General features: G+C 49.6%; 1 protein-coding gene across 11 annotated transcripts in view; it reads right to left on the bottom strand.

Moving 5' to 3' along the window:
- LOC106988537 (serine/threonine-protein phosphatase 4 regulatory subunit 1-like) overlaps positions 1-13,509 on the bottom strand; it is an 82,145-nt gene that overhangs the window by 22,337 nt on the left and 46,299 nt on the right. For all 11 annotated transcript variants that reach the window (XR_003416386.2, XM_027046776.2, XM_053199781.1 and 8 more), the window contains one exon: positions 8,659-8,805. Coding sequence is in view for 10 of the 11 variants with exons in the window: in XM_027046776.2 (XP_026902577.2) it covers positions 8,659-8,805 (147 nt within the window). In the remaining variant the exon portion in view is untranslated. The remainder of the gene's footprint in view (positions 1-8,658; positions 8,806-13,509) is intronic.

The raw sequence follows: 13,509 nt of genomic DNA, 5'->3' as shown, positions 1-13,509 counted from the left end.
ACCAGACATTAAAAAGCCTTTGAAGCAGCTCAAAGGCTAAAAGGAAATAGAGTCCTAATGAATGAACAGAGAGGAAATCTCATCAAAGAAATGGAAACTATAGAAAAGAACCAAGCCTTCTGGTAATAACACAGTCAGCTTGATCTGACTTACCGTCCTGCACATAGCAACTACAGAATCTTGAAGAAAAAAAATTAAAAACAACCATTTAAGAGCACTGGAGAGCAACCAAAGGCGGAAACTAGAGGGGACGTTATCGTTAAAAGACGAGCTTCAATAGGAAAGATTTGCAGGGCAGCCCCAAAGTGCGTGCTTGATTCAATTTGCTGAAATCTGTGATGGACTGCTAAATTATACGTGCATGGGGGAGATCCCGGGAGACCCAGCAAAGGAGTAGTGACCAGAGATTTCAGCAGCTACACACCACAAAGGAGAGAGCAGGGAGGTGGAGATCAGACAAAACAAATGCCCGCTACATGAAAACTCACTTTTAGAGCACCTTATAAAACAAAATAGCCATCTTATGACCAAAAAAGAAAAAAAAAAAATCACTCTAGAGAAATAAAACAGAATCCAGACTCTCAACAGTGTATCATTTATAATGTCTGGTGTTCAATTAAAAATAACTACCTATGGGGGCACCTGGGTGGCTCAGTTGGTTCAGCGTCCCACGTCATGATCTCATGGTTGGTGAGTTCGAGCCCTGAGTTGGGCTCTGTGCTGACAGCTCAGAGACTGAAGCCTGTTTCAGATTCTGTATGCCTCTCTCTCTGCCCTTCCCCCACTCATTCTCATTCTCTCTCTCTCTCTCTCTCTCTCTTAAAAATAAACATTAAAAATTTAAAAAAGAAAAAAACTACCTATGTATTGACAGGAAAAGGTGATCCATAATAAAGAAAAAAAAGTGGTCAACAGAAATCGACACCAAGGTGAGATCCCATGTCACAACTATCAGACAAGGACTTTTAAAAAGCTCTTATAAATATATTCAAGGATTAAGAGGAAAACGTAAGCATTATGAAGGACACATTGGGGTGCCTTGGTGGCTCCGTCGGTTAAGTATCAGACTTCAGCTCAGGTCATGATCTTGCAGTTCATGGGTTCAAGCCCCGTGTCGGGCTCTGTGCCGACAGCTCAGAACCTGGAGCCTGCTTCAGATTCTGTGTCCCCTCTCTCGCTGCCCCTCCCCACTCATGTTCCCTCTCTCTCTCTCTCTCTCTCTCTCTCAAGAATAAACAAACATTAAAAAGTTTTTTAAAAAAAGGACACATAAAGAATCTCTGTATCACAGAGATTATAGAAACTATAAAAAAGGTCAGAGCAGAAATACTAGCGCTGAAAAATACAGCAACTGAAATTAAAAACCTAATGGGTAGGCCAAACAGCAGATTAGAGATGACAAAAAGAGTCACTGAACTTAAAGACAGATCAATAAAAATGATCAAATCTGAACATCAGAGAGAAAATGACTAAAAAACCAAACAGAACCTCAAAGACATGTGGGGCAATGTGAAGCACCCCGACTCTGTGTGATCTAAGTCCCAGAACGAAAGGAGAAAACAAGAACGGTACACAGAAGAAAAGCACTCGAAGGAACACCAGCCAAAATTTCCCGAGTCAGGTGCAGTGCACCAACACACAAATCCAAACAGTTCAATAGACACAAATCAGGATAAGCATTCACTCTGCAAAGATAAAGAGAAAAATTTTAAGAGCAGCCAGAGGAAGAAAGGATACTATAAATACAGGACCGTATGAATGACAGCTCGCTTCTCCAGAAGACTACAGGGTGAGATCTTTAAAGCAATGCCAGAAAAAACAAAAATAAACCTATAAAGCCACAAGTCTGTATCTAGTGAAACCATCAGTCAAAAATGAAGGCGGGGCGCCTCGGTGGCTCAGTTGGTGGAGCATCCGACTCTTGATTTTAGCTCAGGTCATGATCCCAGGGTTGAGGGGTCGAGCCCCACATGGGACTCCATGCTGAGCATACAGCCTGCTTAAGATTCTCTCTCTCTCCCTCCACCCCTCTCCCCCACTCATGTGTGTCCTCTCCCTCTCTCTCTCTCTCTAAGAAAAAAGAAAAAATGAAGGCAAAATAAAGATATTTTTAAATAAAAAATGGAGAGATTTCATCCTCAGTCAAGCTAAAAAAAATACTGAAGTTCTTTAGGCTGAAGGTATGATACCAGATGGAACTTTAGATCCAGGAAAGAAAGGAAGACTACTCAAACTGGTAAAAATGTGAGGCTATTTTTTTCCTTTCTTAATTTCTTCAAAATATAGGATTGTTTAAATCAAAAATTGCGATACTGTATTATCAGGTTCATAAGGAAGGTATATGTCCCAATGTGTGTGAAAACAACAGCACACAAAATAGGAGAAGGAGGGTGTGGAATGACTTCATTGCAAGGTGTTAATAGGTTTTGAAAATACTCACAGAGGAATTAAAATATAGCACTACAAAAATACTCAATTGGCCCAAAAGAAGGCAGGAAAGAACGAACAGAGGAACAAAAACAGACGAGACAAATGGACAAAAATAACAAAATGGCAGAATTCAATCCCAATATAATCAATAATTGCATTAAACATAAACAGACTGAATGCTCCCATTAAAGAGCAGAAACGGTCAGACTAGGTATACAAGCAAGGCCACCTCCATGCTCACGAAAGCGGGAATACTTTAAATGTAAAGACACCTAATGAGGAGAGTAAAAGGACACACGCGTACACTGTGACAAACCATAAGTGTAAGAGTCCCGGAGGAGTTCTACGAACATCGAAGTAGACCACAAGATGCAGATTGCTATCAGAAGCAACATCGTTCCTTAATAAAAGGGTCAAAATAGCACAAAGATATAAACGTAAAAGCTTTGCATGCTTAAAAGGGAAAAGATGGGCTTAAAAGTAGTTTTTCCTCCTTAATAAGCCAGAAAAATATAAGCAAACTGAAGTAAGTAGAAGGAAGGAAATAATAGTAGAAACCAATGAAAAAGAAAGCAAGCAATAAAGAAATCAACAAAGACAAAAGTAGGTTCTTTGAAAACATCAATAAAATTGATAAAGCCCTAGCAAGACTGATCATGAAAGAAAAAAAGGTGGGGGGGGGAGGTGCACCTGGATGCCTCAGTGGGTTAAGTGTCTGATTCAGGTCATGATCTCACACTTTGTGAGTTCCAGCCCCAAGTCAGGCTCCACACTGCCAGTGCAGAGCCTGCTTGGGATTCTCTCTCATCCTCTCCCTGTCCCTCCCCCACTCACTCCCTCTCTCTCTCTTTCAAAATAAATGAATAAACTTGAAAGAAGGAAGGAAGGAAGGAAGGAAGGAAGGAAGGAAGGAAGGAAGGAAGGAAGGGGAAAGAAAGAAAGAGAAAGAAAGAAAGAAAGAAAAGACAAGACAAACTATCACTGTCATAATGAAAGGGGAAAATATTACAGATCTTACAGGCATTAAAGAAGGGATAAAGAAATAGTATAAACAACTTTAGCCCAATAAATTTAACAACTTAGATGAAATTCATGAATTCCCTAAAATACACAACTTACCCAATGACACAAATGAAATAACAAATCTGACTATAACCCCCTATCTGAATTGGATCTGCTATCAAAAGCCATCTCACAAAGAAAACTCTTGGACCAGAGGTTTTACTGGTAAATTCTAACAAATATTTAAATTCTAGCAAATATTTAAAGGGAAAAAAACACCAATTTCGAATAAGACCTTTCAGAAAACAGAAGAGCAAGGAACGCTTCCCAACTCGTTTCTTGAGGCCCAAATAACCCAGAGTCTAAAACCTGACAAAAAATATAACAGGAAAAGAAAATTGCCTACAATAGTCCTCTTGAATATAGATGTGAAAATCCTCAGCAAACCGTAAGCAAATAACAGAGAAGGGAGCACTCTTCATGGCAGATGGACTCAAACAGTCAACGCACGCTATACTAGTGGGTGGAAATTTGATGACAAGCACACTTACAAAGCCTCAAAGTAACTCCCCTTCTTACGTCCAGAGGGGAAAGAAGTCCCTAAAAGCTGGGCAGACACCGCCTCTATCTCCCCAGTCACCAGAGTCAACAAAGGCCAACTTCAGAACAAACTGGAGTCTTGGGCCTCCCGCCAGGACACATGAGAACATGTTACTTCATGTTTCTTGCCAAACAGAGCCTGAATCCAATCATGAGGAAACATCAGACAAACCCAGACTGGGAGACATCCTACCAAAGAACTGGCCTGTGTCTTCACATGGAAACGTTACAAAACTCAGCGGCTGGGGACCTGCTCCAGATAAAAGGAGACCGAAGAGATGGGACAATTCCATGCACCTAGTGATCCAGGACTGGATCCTGGACGAATGACAACATCTGAACTTGAACTGTGGAGGAGATAGCAGCATTGTACCAGTGCTAGATTTCCTGATTTTGATCAATGTGCTATGGTTGTTTAAGAGAGTATTTCCTTGTCTTTAGGAAATACACACTGAAATATTTAGGACTGAAGGGGCATAATGTCTCTCACTCCCAAATGGCTCCGATAAATACATACACATACATACATGTGTATCTGTGTGTGTGTGTGTGCGCGCGTGCGCGCGTATACGCACGCATAAGGAGGGAGACTCAAATAAATTCTCCTGGAGAAGCTGGATAGAGGGTATGCAAGAGTTCAAGAGCTCATTCCTGAGAATTTTCTACAAGTTGAAAATCAAAACAAAATGAGAAATTATCCACCCCCCCAAATTTTTAAAGAACTCTCCCACTGCCCCCCAAAAAAGAAAAAAGTGGGGGGTCGGAAGGAAAAGAGAACAGGAGGGAGGGAGGAAGGGCTTCCTGTCTCTGAACCTGCTTTCCTCACTGCACACACTGCCTGGGTCAGCAGCTCACCCGCTAGTCTACGTGGATTCTGCACACAGCAGACATGAGGGGGAAGAACACTGAGTGGCGGGAAGGTGGCGGGGGGGGGGGGGGGGGGGGCAGGGGGGAGGGCTGCAGGGAGGGGAAATTATCCCAACATGAAAAGGCTTGCGCGCCGAGCTCAGAGGACACAGCTCTCTGACCCGGCTCGAGGCAGACTTGTACAGAGTGGTGGCCACAATAAATGAGCACGCAGGGCTCCCGTATCCAGGGTAACGGGCAACTGAAGAGTGCCCAGTATCTCCAGCCACCCCTCTCCCTCCGCCACACCCACGTGACCTTATTACGACCCGTAGAAAACACTTCCAGAATCATTAAAAGCCGGCCAGCGCGCCGAGTGACAGGAAGCGATATTCTGGTGGCCCCGGGAACGAGTCGCATGGAATGACCATCTTCACAAAGTTACTCGGGGCCAACTGTTCTTTAGAAGACACCACCACAGCCTTCTTTTTAAGGAAATGCGCAAATAAAAATGAGCTTAAGAATAGGAATGACGACAAAAAACGAGGAAGCCTGAATGTGAAAACGTGTTGAGAGAGAAAAATAGGTTTCTGACAATTAGTTATAATCTCAGAATGCTAATGGCCTTCCTGCCAGCAAGAGGAATTCTAATTGGTCTCCGGTGGCCTGTTTATGCTGTCTAGATCTAATTACAGAATGTGGCGCTGCCGGTCTCTACCGATTCATTCATTCAACAACTAACATTTATTTAGTACTGACTCTGGGCCTGGCACTGTGCTGGGTGCCGATGGGAGAAAGCCACCTGTGTTCAGAAGCTCACACTTCTGAAGGAGGAATCAACACCCAGCGCAATTGCTAAATGACAGAAGACAGATGACGAAGCAAGCCTTCTGACTGCACGAAGGAGGGGGTCACGGGCGCCGTCTGCCAGATAGGGAGAGATTTCACGAACCGGAATGCGTGTGCCCGTGAGAAAGCAGGGTGGAAGAAACCAGCCTGTAATTTCCATCGCATAACTCAATTTACAAATGCCCAGGCCACGTCTCGTTGGCTACCTCTGATTTCCCTAATCAAGTGCGCACCAGGGTCGCCGGCACCAGCATGAGCTGACTGTCGCCTCTAATGGGAGCGAAGGGAAAAAAGTGCACGTGCACATTTTGCCTCCAGAGGCACCCGGGTTCCTCTGGGCGAGACGCAGGGAACCACACTGTTCTCGGAGCGCCCGCGCGCGCGCGCGCGCGCGCGTGTGTGTGTGTGTGTGTGTGTGTGTGTTTCCGTGTGGTGGGCTGCGGCAACGTTCACGCCGCGTGGCTGGAAAGAGAGTCCAAAGCACGAGGGTGTCAGAGCAGCACAACTGACTGCTCTCCTCTCCTCACCTGTCACCTCACAAGCACATGTGGGTGCTCACAGTGTTCGGGGGTCACTCACGGACCAGCTGAGAGCCCTGCCCTCCGCGGGGAGCTCTGTAAACCACACGTGTGGGCTTCTCCTTGGGGAAGGAAATCTGCTCTCTGCCCATCCTGTCACTTCTGAGCTAAAGAGAACGGGGCCCTCTGTGCGCCTCGACACAGGGTGTCCGAGGGGTGGGTCCTCTCCAGGAACGACCCCCTCTTGGCCTTCGGGCTCCAGGAAAGGGACACAGAACAGCTTCTGAATCGGACCAAAAAGCATGCATGGGTTGGACAAGACAGCCTGAATCCTGCTTCCAACAGGGCTCCATGGGAAGGGAAGGGGAGCTCCTCCAGAAATACCCTGAAACGTGGGTGCATCCTGGCCTGCAAAGGGTTCAAGACTAAACGTTCTTTGCAGCCACGTCTGGAAGCTTTCACATTCAAGTAATGATATCAGTCACTCACTTAGAATGAAAAACACAATTTATGTAAACTAATTTGTTCTGTAAGTGATTTGTGGAGATAGATTTTGAAGGCTTGTTGTATTTTCCAAATATTTTCGCCAGAAGAAAAAAGGAGGAGGAGGAGGAAGAGGAGGAGGGGAAAAAGAATATTGCTGGCAAGAATGTAGTGGTTGAAAACAAAACCAAATAAAAATCATGCAAAAATGCCTCCAGCATTATTTTTCACGGTATTATCAGGCTGGAGGGATAAGATACTTGGTTGTCGGTCGTAACCTTGGGTACTTGCCTAACCAACTTCCCAACAAAAAAGATCTAGCTGGCAAAGTTCACTGCTCAGCTGCCAAATAGTCCAACTAAATGCTATTACCCGAGTTCATTTTGCAAAATAAATTTAATTTCTTATAGGGAAACTTGAAATTTATAAAAGAACCCTGGAGAATTTGAATTTTAATAATCAATTATTCTTCAGCCTGATTCATCTTACAAACATATGGAATATGCAAAAACGTAAATTAGTTTAAAAAGCCAGCCCGGTAACTCACAGTTGAGGAAAACTTCTACATAAATGAAGAAGAATTACCAAACGCTCTCATGCTACAATAGAATTTTCTAGCGCCGTGCTGCTTGTTTCCTCACTTCGAGAAAGAATCCCTTTCTCTCACCTCATTCTTCTTCAACCAAGAAAACAGCCATCTCCTGTATCTTATTGTATTCAGAAATAAGGCCCAGGATTTTTTAAATCTTTACGTGTGGTTTTTCTAAACTGCTAGGATAATTCTGGGGTATTTACTCTTGTAAGAGAAACACGGGGCGGGGGAGGGGGCGTGCCGTGCAGCACCGTCTGCTTGGGTCAGCGGACAGGGGAGCAGCCGCACAAAACAAGATGGCCGCAGGTAGCCTTCCCTCGGGCCACAGAGGAGAAGGCACGAGAGTCTTCGAGAGTCTTCGTCTAAGCCCGGGAGTCTTTGTGTAAGGCGATACGTGAAAGCTGGTACTGGCTCATTAGCAGCTACTTCATGAGTGAAGGTTCCAGAAGCAAGGAGAAAGTCCACGACTATACAGTCACTTCACAGTGGGTACAGAATCATACAAACCCAGGGATGCCACAAAATTAACTATTTTTTTAAGTTTATTTATTTATTTTTGAGAGAGAAAGAGGAAGCGAGCATGAGTGGGGAAGGAACAGAGAGAGTGGGCAACGGAGAGTCCCAGGCAGGCTCCGCACTGTCAGCACAGAGCCCGACACGGGGCTCGAACTCACGAGCCATGAGATATGACCCAAGCTGGAATCAAGAGTCTGACGCTTAACCCACTGAGCCACCCAGGTGCCCCTAGAATTCAAAGAAGAAAATGGAGTATTTGTCCTAGTCCTCTCACTATACACCTTTCACTGGTGTGAGCACCGATACTTGAATAGGGCATTTCTCAAACTGCTGCACTCTTCAGAGTGGACTCTCATACCCACTGACACACCTACGTCCGGCCTGTCCTCACCTATAAACAGACACACAGGCTGACTGGATTTTTCCTAATTGCCCAAGGACTACGCAAAACCATCTCCCATACTACACTGGGCCCCTTGCTTTGGGAAACAAGGCCCATGATCCCAGTGGGTTCAAGGACTGACTGGCCTATAAATCTCTGCATCTCACCGGGCAGAAGTCTGTATCTTGCCTCAACTCTGCCTAAACTTTGATTTCGACAGCTCTGCTGTCTTGAAACAACTGTCGATCCAAGGATGATTGTTTTCGAAACACGCACGCGTCCGAACTGTGGACCTTCTCCGGCTGAGGCCAAATCGCCCGGCGCCATGTTCGGGCAAGTGCTGGCCAACACCGAACACCTGTCATACTGCCAGTCAGGCTCACTCCGAGCTTGGGACCGTCCACCAGGGTGTGGGGCTGTCGTTCCCTAGACAGACTCACGTTCACGGCTTCTGCTTTATATTCGTCGTCGCTGTCTGGGGCAGAGAGTGCCAGCAGGATCGGACACACTTTGTTTTCAATATCGTGCTGGGAAATTAGATCTTGTTCCAGAAGAATCAAGAGCACTTCCTGACTTGACTTTCTAACCTAGAAGAGGACAAAAGGCCAAAGGTGAAACACGGAACGAGCGGAGGTGCTCTCGGGACCCAAACTCCCGATGCAGGGTGCCAAGCTGGCCCTGTCCCCTGCCGCGTGCATGGGCCACACAAGGCCTCCTGCCCTCCATCTGTACTTCTTCCCGGAGGCCCTAGAATACGCCGCTCCCCCTGCCGGGCTGGTTCCCTCCATTCCTCTCCTCTCAGGCCAAACATCCCTTTCCCCAGAACCCCTCTCAAGGCATGTCCCCCATCGGTCTGAGACATGCCCCCCCTTTTCCCTCACGACCTGTACCCCAGCTTTCTACGCAGACACTCGCCTACGCACACATAGGGGGCCAGGGGGCAGGGGCCCAGAGAAGACCCTGCAAGACAGGACCCAGAGGACGCCTCAGTCCAGACCAGAGAGGAGCCAGGCCGTCGAGCTCTTTGTTCTTCAGAGTGGGGGGGGCGAGCGAACACTGCAACTCGGGGGGGATCCCGGGAAGCTGCCCAGAGAACACGCTTGGGGAAATGAAAGCGCAGGAAATTCCAATTTACAGCCCAGGTAATGGCAGACGCGGCCCAGCACTGTGAGGCTGAGGCAGGAAAAGAGGAGCGGGGCCGAGGGTGTGAAGACAGAGTGGCAGCTTGGCAGACGACAGTTACAAAAGACGCCACGCAGGCACTCTGACGTGGAAACCTCCCAGCAAGTGACAAGATGAAAACAGTCTTCTAGAAAGATCATTCCGGCAGCGGCGTTCCAAGTAAATTGGAGGCGATGAAAGACCGAGGGCAGAAAGGTCGGCAAGGCAGCTACTGCCACAGTCCCCGTGGGAGGGGCGGGGAGAGAAAAGATGATGCCCCGGCAGTATTGCCAGGCTGAGGTGACAGGAGCTGGTGTCCAACTAGAGGCAGCAAAAGCCCCCAATAACGCTTATTGAGCTTCTGGTGCATGCCTGGAGCAGAGACCGGGAGAGCAGCGCAGACCAGGAGGGCCGGCCCCAGTCCCAGGTGGCAGCTGAGGCGCAGCAGGCAGGAAGGGCAGGGCCTGGGCGGACGCGGAGGAGAACGTCAAAGGCGGTTAGAAGCCAAGGTTAGGCGCCGGGGGCGGTGGGCGAAGCTACGTGTGCATCCAATCTCTGGGGCCTTTGAACGCGACCTCCTTTGGAAAACAGGGTCTCCGCAGATGGGACTGGGGGTCACGGTAAGGACCGGAAGGCCATCCAAGATTGCCAGGATGACCCTAAGTGAAATCACAAGTCTCCTCACAAGAGAGAGGCGAGGGGGGAGGACGGACTGAGGAGGGGGCAGCACATGCAGACACAGGCAGAGGCTGGGGATGCGGCCAGCAGCCAAGGGGGTCGGCACCTCCGGAAGCCGGAAGAGGCAACCAACAGATTCTCCCCTGGAGCCTGGAGAGCGAGCGTGACCCTGACGACACCTGGGTCTGGGACTTCCAGCCTCCACATCTGTGACAGAATAAACGTGCGCCGTTTTAAGCCCCCTGGCTTGTGGTGCTATTTCGGCCGCTCCTGGGCACTGCTAGAGCAAGCAAGGGATGGGGACAGGACAGCACGGCACATGAGCCAAGACTCGAGACAGGGACACGGGCGGCCCAGGGGAGGGAGGCTGAAGGGCCGGCTGGGGTCGGGCAGGGCTGGGGCCTCTGGCGATGACTCCCGGACACTGGGAGCCCCACGCGTGGGAAAGCAGACGAGTGACAAGACCAGACACGGCTTCGGGGAGGGTGACCCGTGAGAAGCCTCAAGCGGCCCTGAAAGCTGCAAGGGCGGGCGAGGGGTCCCGGGGCACAGCTGCTCTGGCTTTGACCGAGGCGTGGTTTCGGGGGGTGGGGCACAGAGAGGAGAGGGGAGGTTTGAGAGACGCTGCCGAAGAGAGCTCAGCTGGTCACGGCGGACGATCCTGGAAATCAACTATGCCTCGGGCTACCGCCGATCACCCCATGGAAGACGTGGAAAGAGGGGCAAGACCGAAGGTAAAAAGAACAGGAGTGGGTGCTGGAGTCTGAGGGCCCGACGCGACGCAACAGATGCCCCGGGAGAACCATCAGGGGGCTGTGGGGACGCGCCAGCTCTGGAGGCCTGGGTGAGGGGCAGCCACGTGCCCGCAGAGGCAGAGGGGATCACCCAGGGAATCCGACACGGTGAGAAAACGATACCGTGGAGGGCGGGCCAGGGCCAGGGCCTGGGGAGGACCAGACCGGCAGGCAGGCAAGGGGTTGGGGGGACACTTGGGTCGCCCATAGGAGACACCGCAGTGGTTTCAAGGCTGCGCCTCATCTGCATCCCACAATCAGTAGCTGGGCCCCCTCGGGCAAGCCTCGGCTTCTTGTCCACAGAAGGGCACGATGGCCTCACCCACCTCCCAGGGCAGCCATGGGGGGCACGACCAAGGGCTCAGAACGGTGTGAGGGGGCCAGTGGCCCCCAAATGAATGCCGCTTCACTGGCACTGAAATCATATGGCTAGTCACCAAGACAGAGATAGAGGCAGTAAGGTGACCCTGGTGCACATCTGCTTGACGACGAGCTCCGGGAGGAACGGAGCCCCATCGTGGGGGAGAGCAATGTTAAGTGGCCAGGGGACATCCAAGAAAGGTTCTTCAAAAACCCGAAAGTAGTTAATGGTGACCAAGGGCGCAAAAAGATCAAGTAAAGGCAAAAAAGAAGTCACTCAAAAGATAAATCAATTGTGGAATAAGTATGAATGCAATAGTTTCAAATAGTTAAGATGAATGACCAAGAGCTCTCTGGATCAGTGTGGCTAGATCTTAAAACGGAGGAATAAAAGCAAGGGGAAGAAGGCAAAGTACGGTCTGATGCCATTGATTTAAGGTTCTAAAGCACCTGAAACAAGGCACTCTCTTACTCGGGGCCGCTTACATGACCGGTGGGAGTCTAAAACTCTGGATGGGAGGGACACCCCAGGCTCAGGGTGGTAGTTTCCTACAGAAGGGGAGAGAGGGAGAGGAATGGCATGAGAAGGGGCACAGCACAGTTTTAACCGTATCTGTAACCTATAAAGAAAGCAATTAAATAGGTCTAAGGCAAAACTACAAAAGGCTAACATTTGTTGAGTGAGTGTGTAGGTATAAGGGTATTTATTACACAGTCCTCTCGTGTCATTAAAATATTCCACGGTATTTTAAAGATCAAAACTGTTTTTGAAGAAACAGAAACACTGGATTTCACAGTAAGACAGCTGAGTCCCCAGCAGGACACGTCTCCACGGGCTCTCGGGGCATCGGCTGCAGTGGGTTGGGTTGCCGCCTGGCTGGGAGCCCTTGCAGGGAAGAGGCTCCGGACGGACAGCCGCTCCTCCTTCAAGAAGCTCGGCAGTGGTCCGCTCAGGGTCAAGGCCAGGGAACGGGAGGCTGAGGGAGATGTAGGCATGATGATACTCAAAAGAGAAAAGCCAGTGCGGGAGACTGGAAAAGTAATGCAGCTAGGAGACAAGAAGCGGGAACAAAGAGGCAAATTCTGAAGCCATCAAATGTGAAGAGGGGTTGGGACACCCATTCCCCCGGAGACAGAAGGCAAGTAGCTCAGGACGGCTGAAGCAATGTGGCTACACTAGCGGATGGCGTCGGCTGATTCAGTTCTACAGCCCTCCTCTCCAACTCTACCGGGTCCCAGGCCCTGGGCTCGGTCTCAGAGATGTATCAAAGTAAGACGCGGTTCCTACAGTCAGTGCTCAGAGTCTAAAAGGGTAGAGAAAATACTAGTTACAGGATCCAGAAGAGCCCGGGCAATCCCCAAACATCTACCAGACGAGCCTCAGGAAACCACGCCCGGCATCCCGGGGTCCTTCTCCAGCTCAGCCGCGCCCCAGCACACACAGCCACGTTCCTCTGCACCTCAGCTCCCTCACCTCTAAAACAAAGAGGAACTAATGAGCCCCTACTTTGCAGGGTGGTTAGGAAGGGTAAACAAGATAATCCTCGCTAATCCTGGAGCATGGTGCATCACGTGGTGAGAGATCAAGAAACGGAAGCTGTTCACAGTACCGGCGACCACAGTAAGGATACCGACACCCGGCATGATTCTGTGATTTCATACCTCCCACGAGTCACTGCAAGTGCAGCGGCCAGAAAGAGTACCCGATGACGATGACAGACGGAGGAAGGCCAGGGTTGAGCTGCAGACACCCCGGGACCGGGGACAGGACACACCCACCCTTCTCATATGCAAAAGAATCCGGATCTCGGCCTAATTCAGATCTTACTACCCCCTGGGGGACCGTGAGGCACTCCCACAGGGTGGGAGGGGGGATTTCTGAAAGGGCTGGCCTCAGTCACAGTGAGGCAGAGCTGGACAGGAGGAGGAGAAGAGGGGCCTCTGGAAGGAGCAAGGCTACCAGCCTGGGCAGAGTGAGGGGGAGGCACCAATTGGAGGTGCCATGGTGGGTGGGGGGCTGGAGGCCCATGGAGTCGGCTGTGCCCGAAGGCATTGCAGAGTCTGAAGGAAAACCTTCGGGGAGATCGGACTCTGCTGCCTTTCTATGTTTGAAGGTGATAAGAACGGAGAAGAGGGGGCGCACTCAAGAGTTATATGTTTATCATGAGCAGAAAGGACACACGGCAAGGTCCAGCTGGGCGAGGGAGGCAAGAGAAGGGAGGATTTCGATGGCCCCAGGCTGTGGCTCCGGGGGGCTGGAAGAAGCAGACGCGGCTTCCACTCATCGAGGGAGGGGAT

This window comes from Acinonyx jubatus, chromosome A3 (genome assembly GCF_027475565.1).
Source record: "Acinonyx jubatus isolate Ajub_Pintada_27869175 chromosome A3, VMU_Ajub_asm_v1.0, whole genome shotgun sequence".
NCBI lineage: Eukaryota > Metazoa > Chordata > Mammalia > Carnivora > Felidae > Acinonyx > Acinonyx jubatus.
The sequence above is the reverse complement of the archived record's forward strand: the minus strand, read 5'-3'. Positions and strand labels throughout refer to the sequence as shown.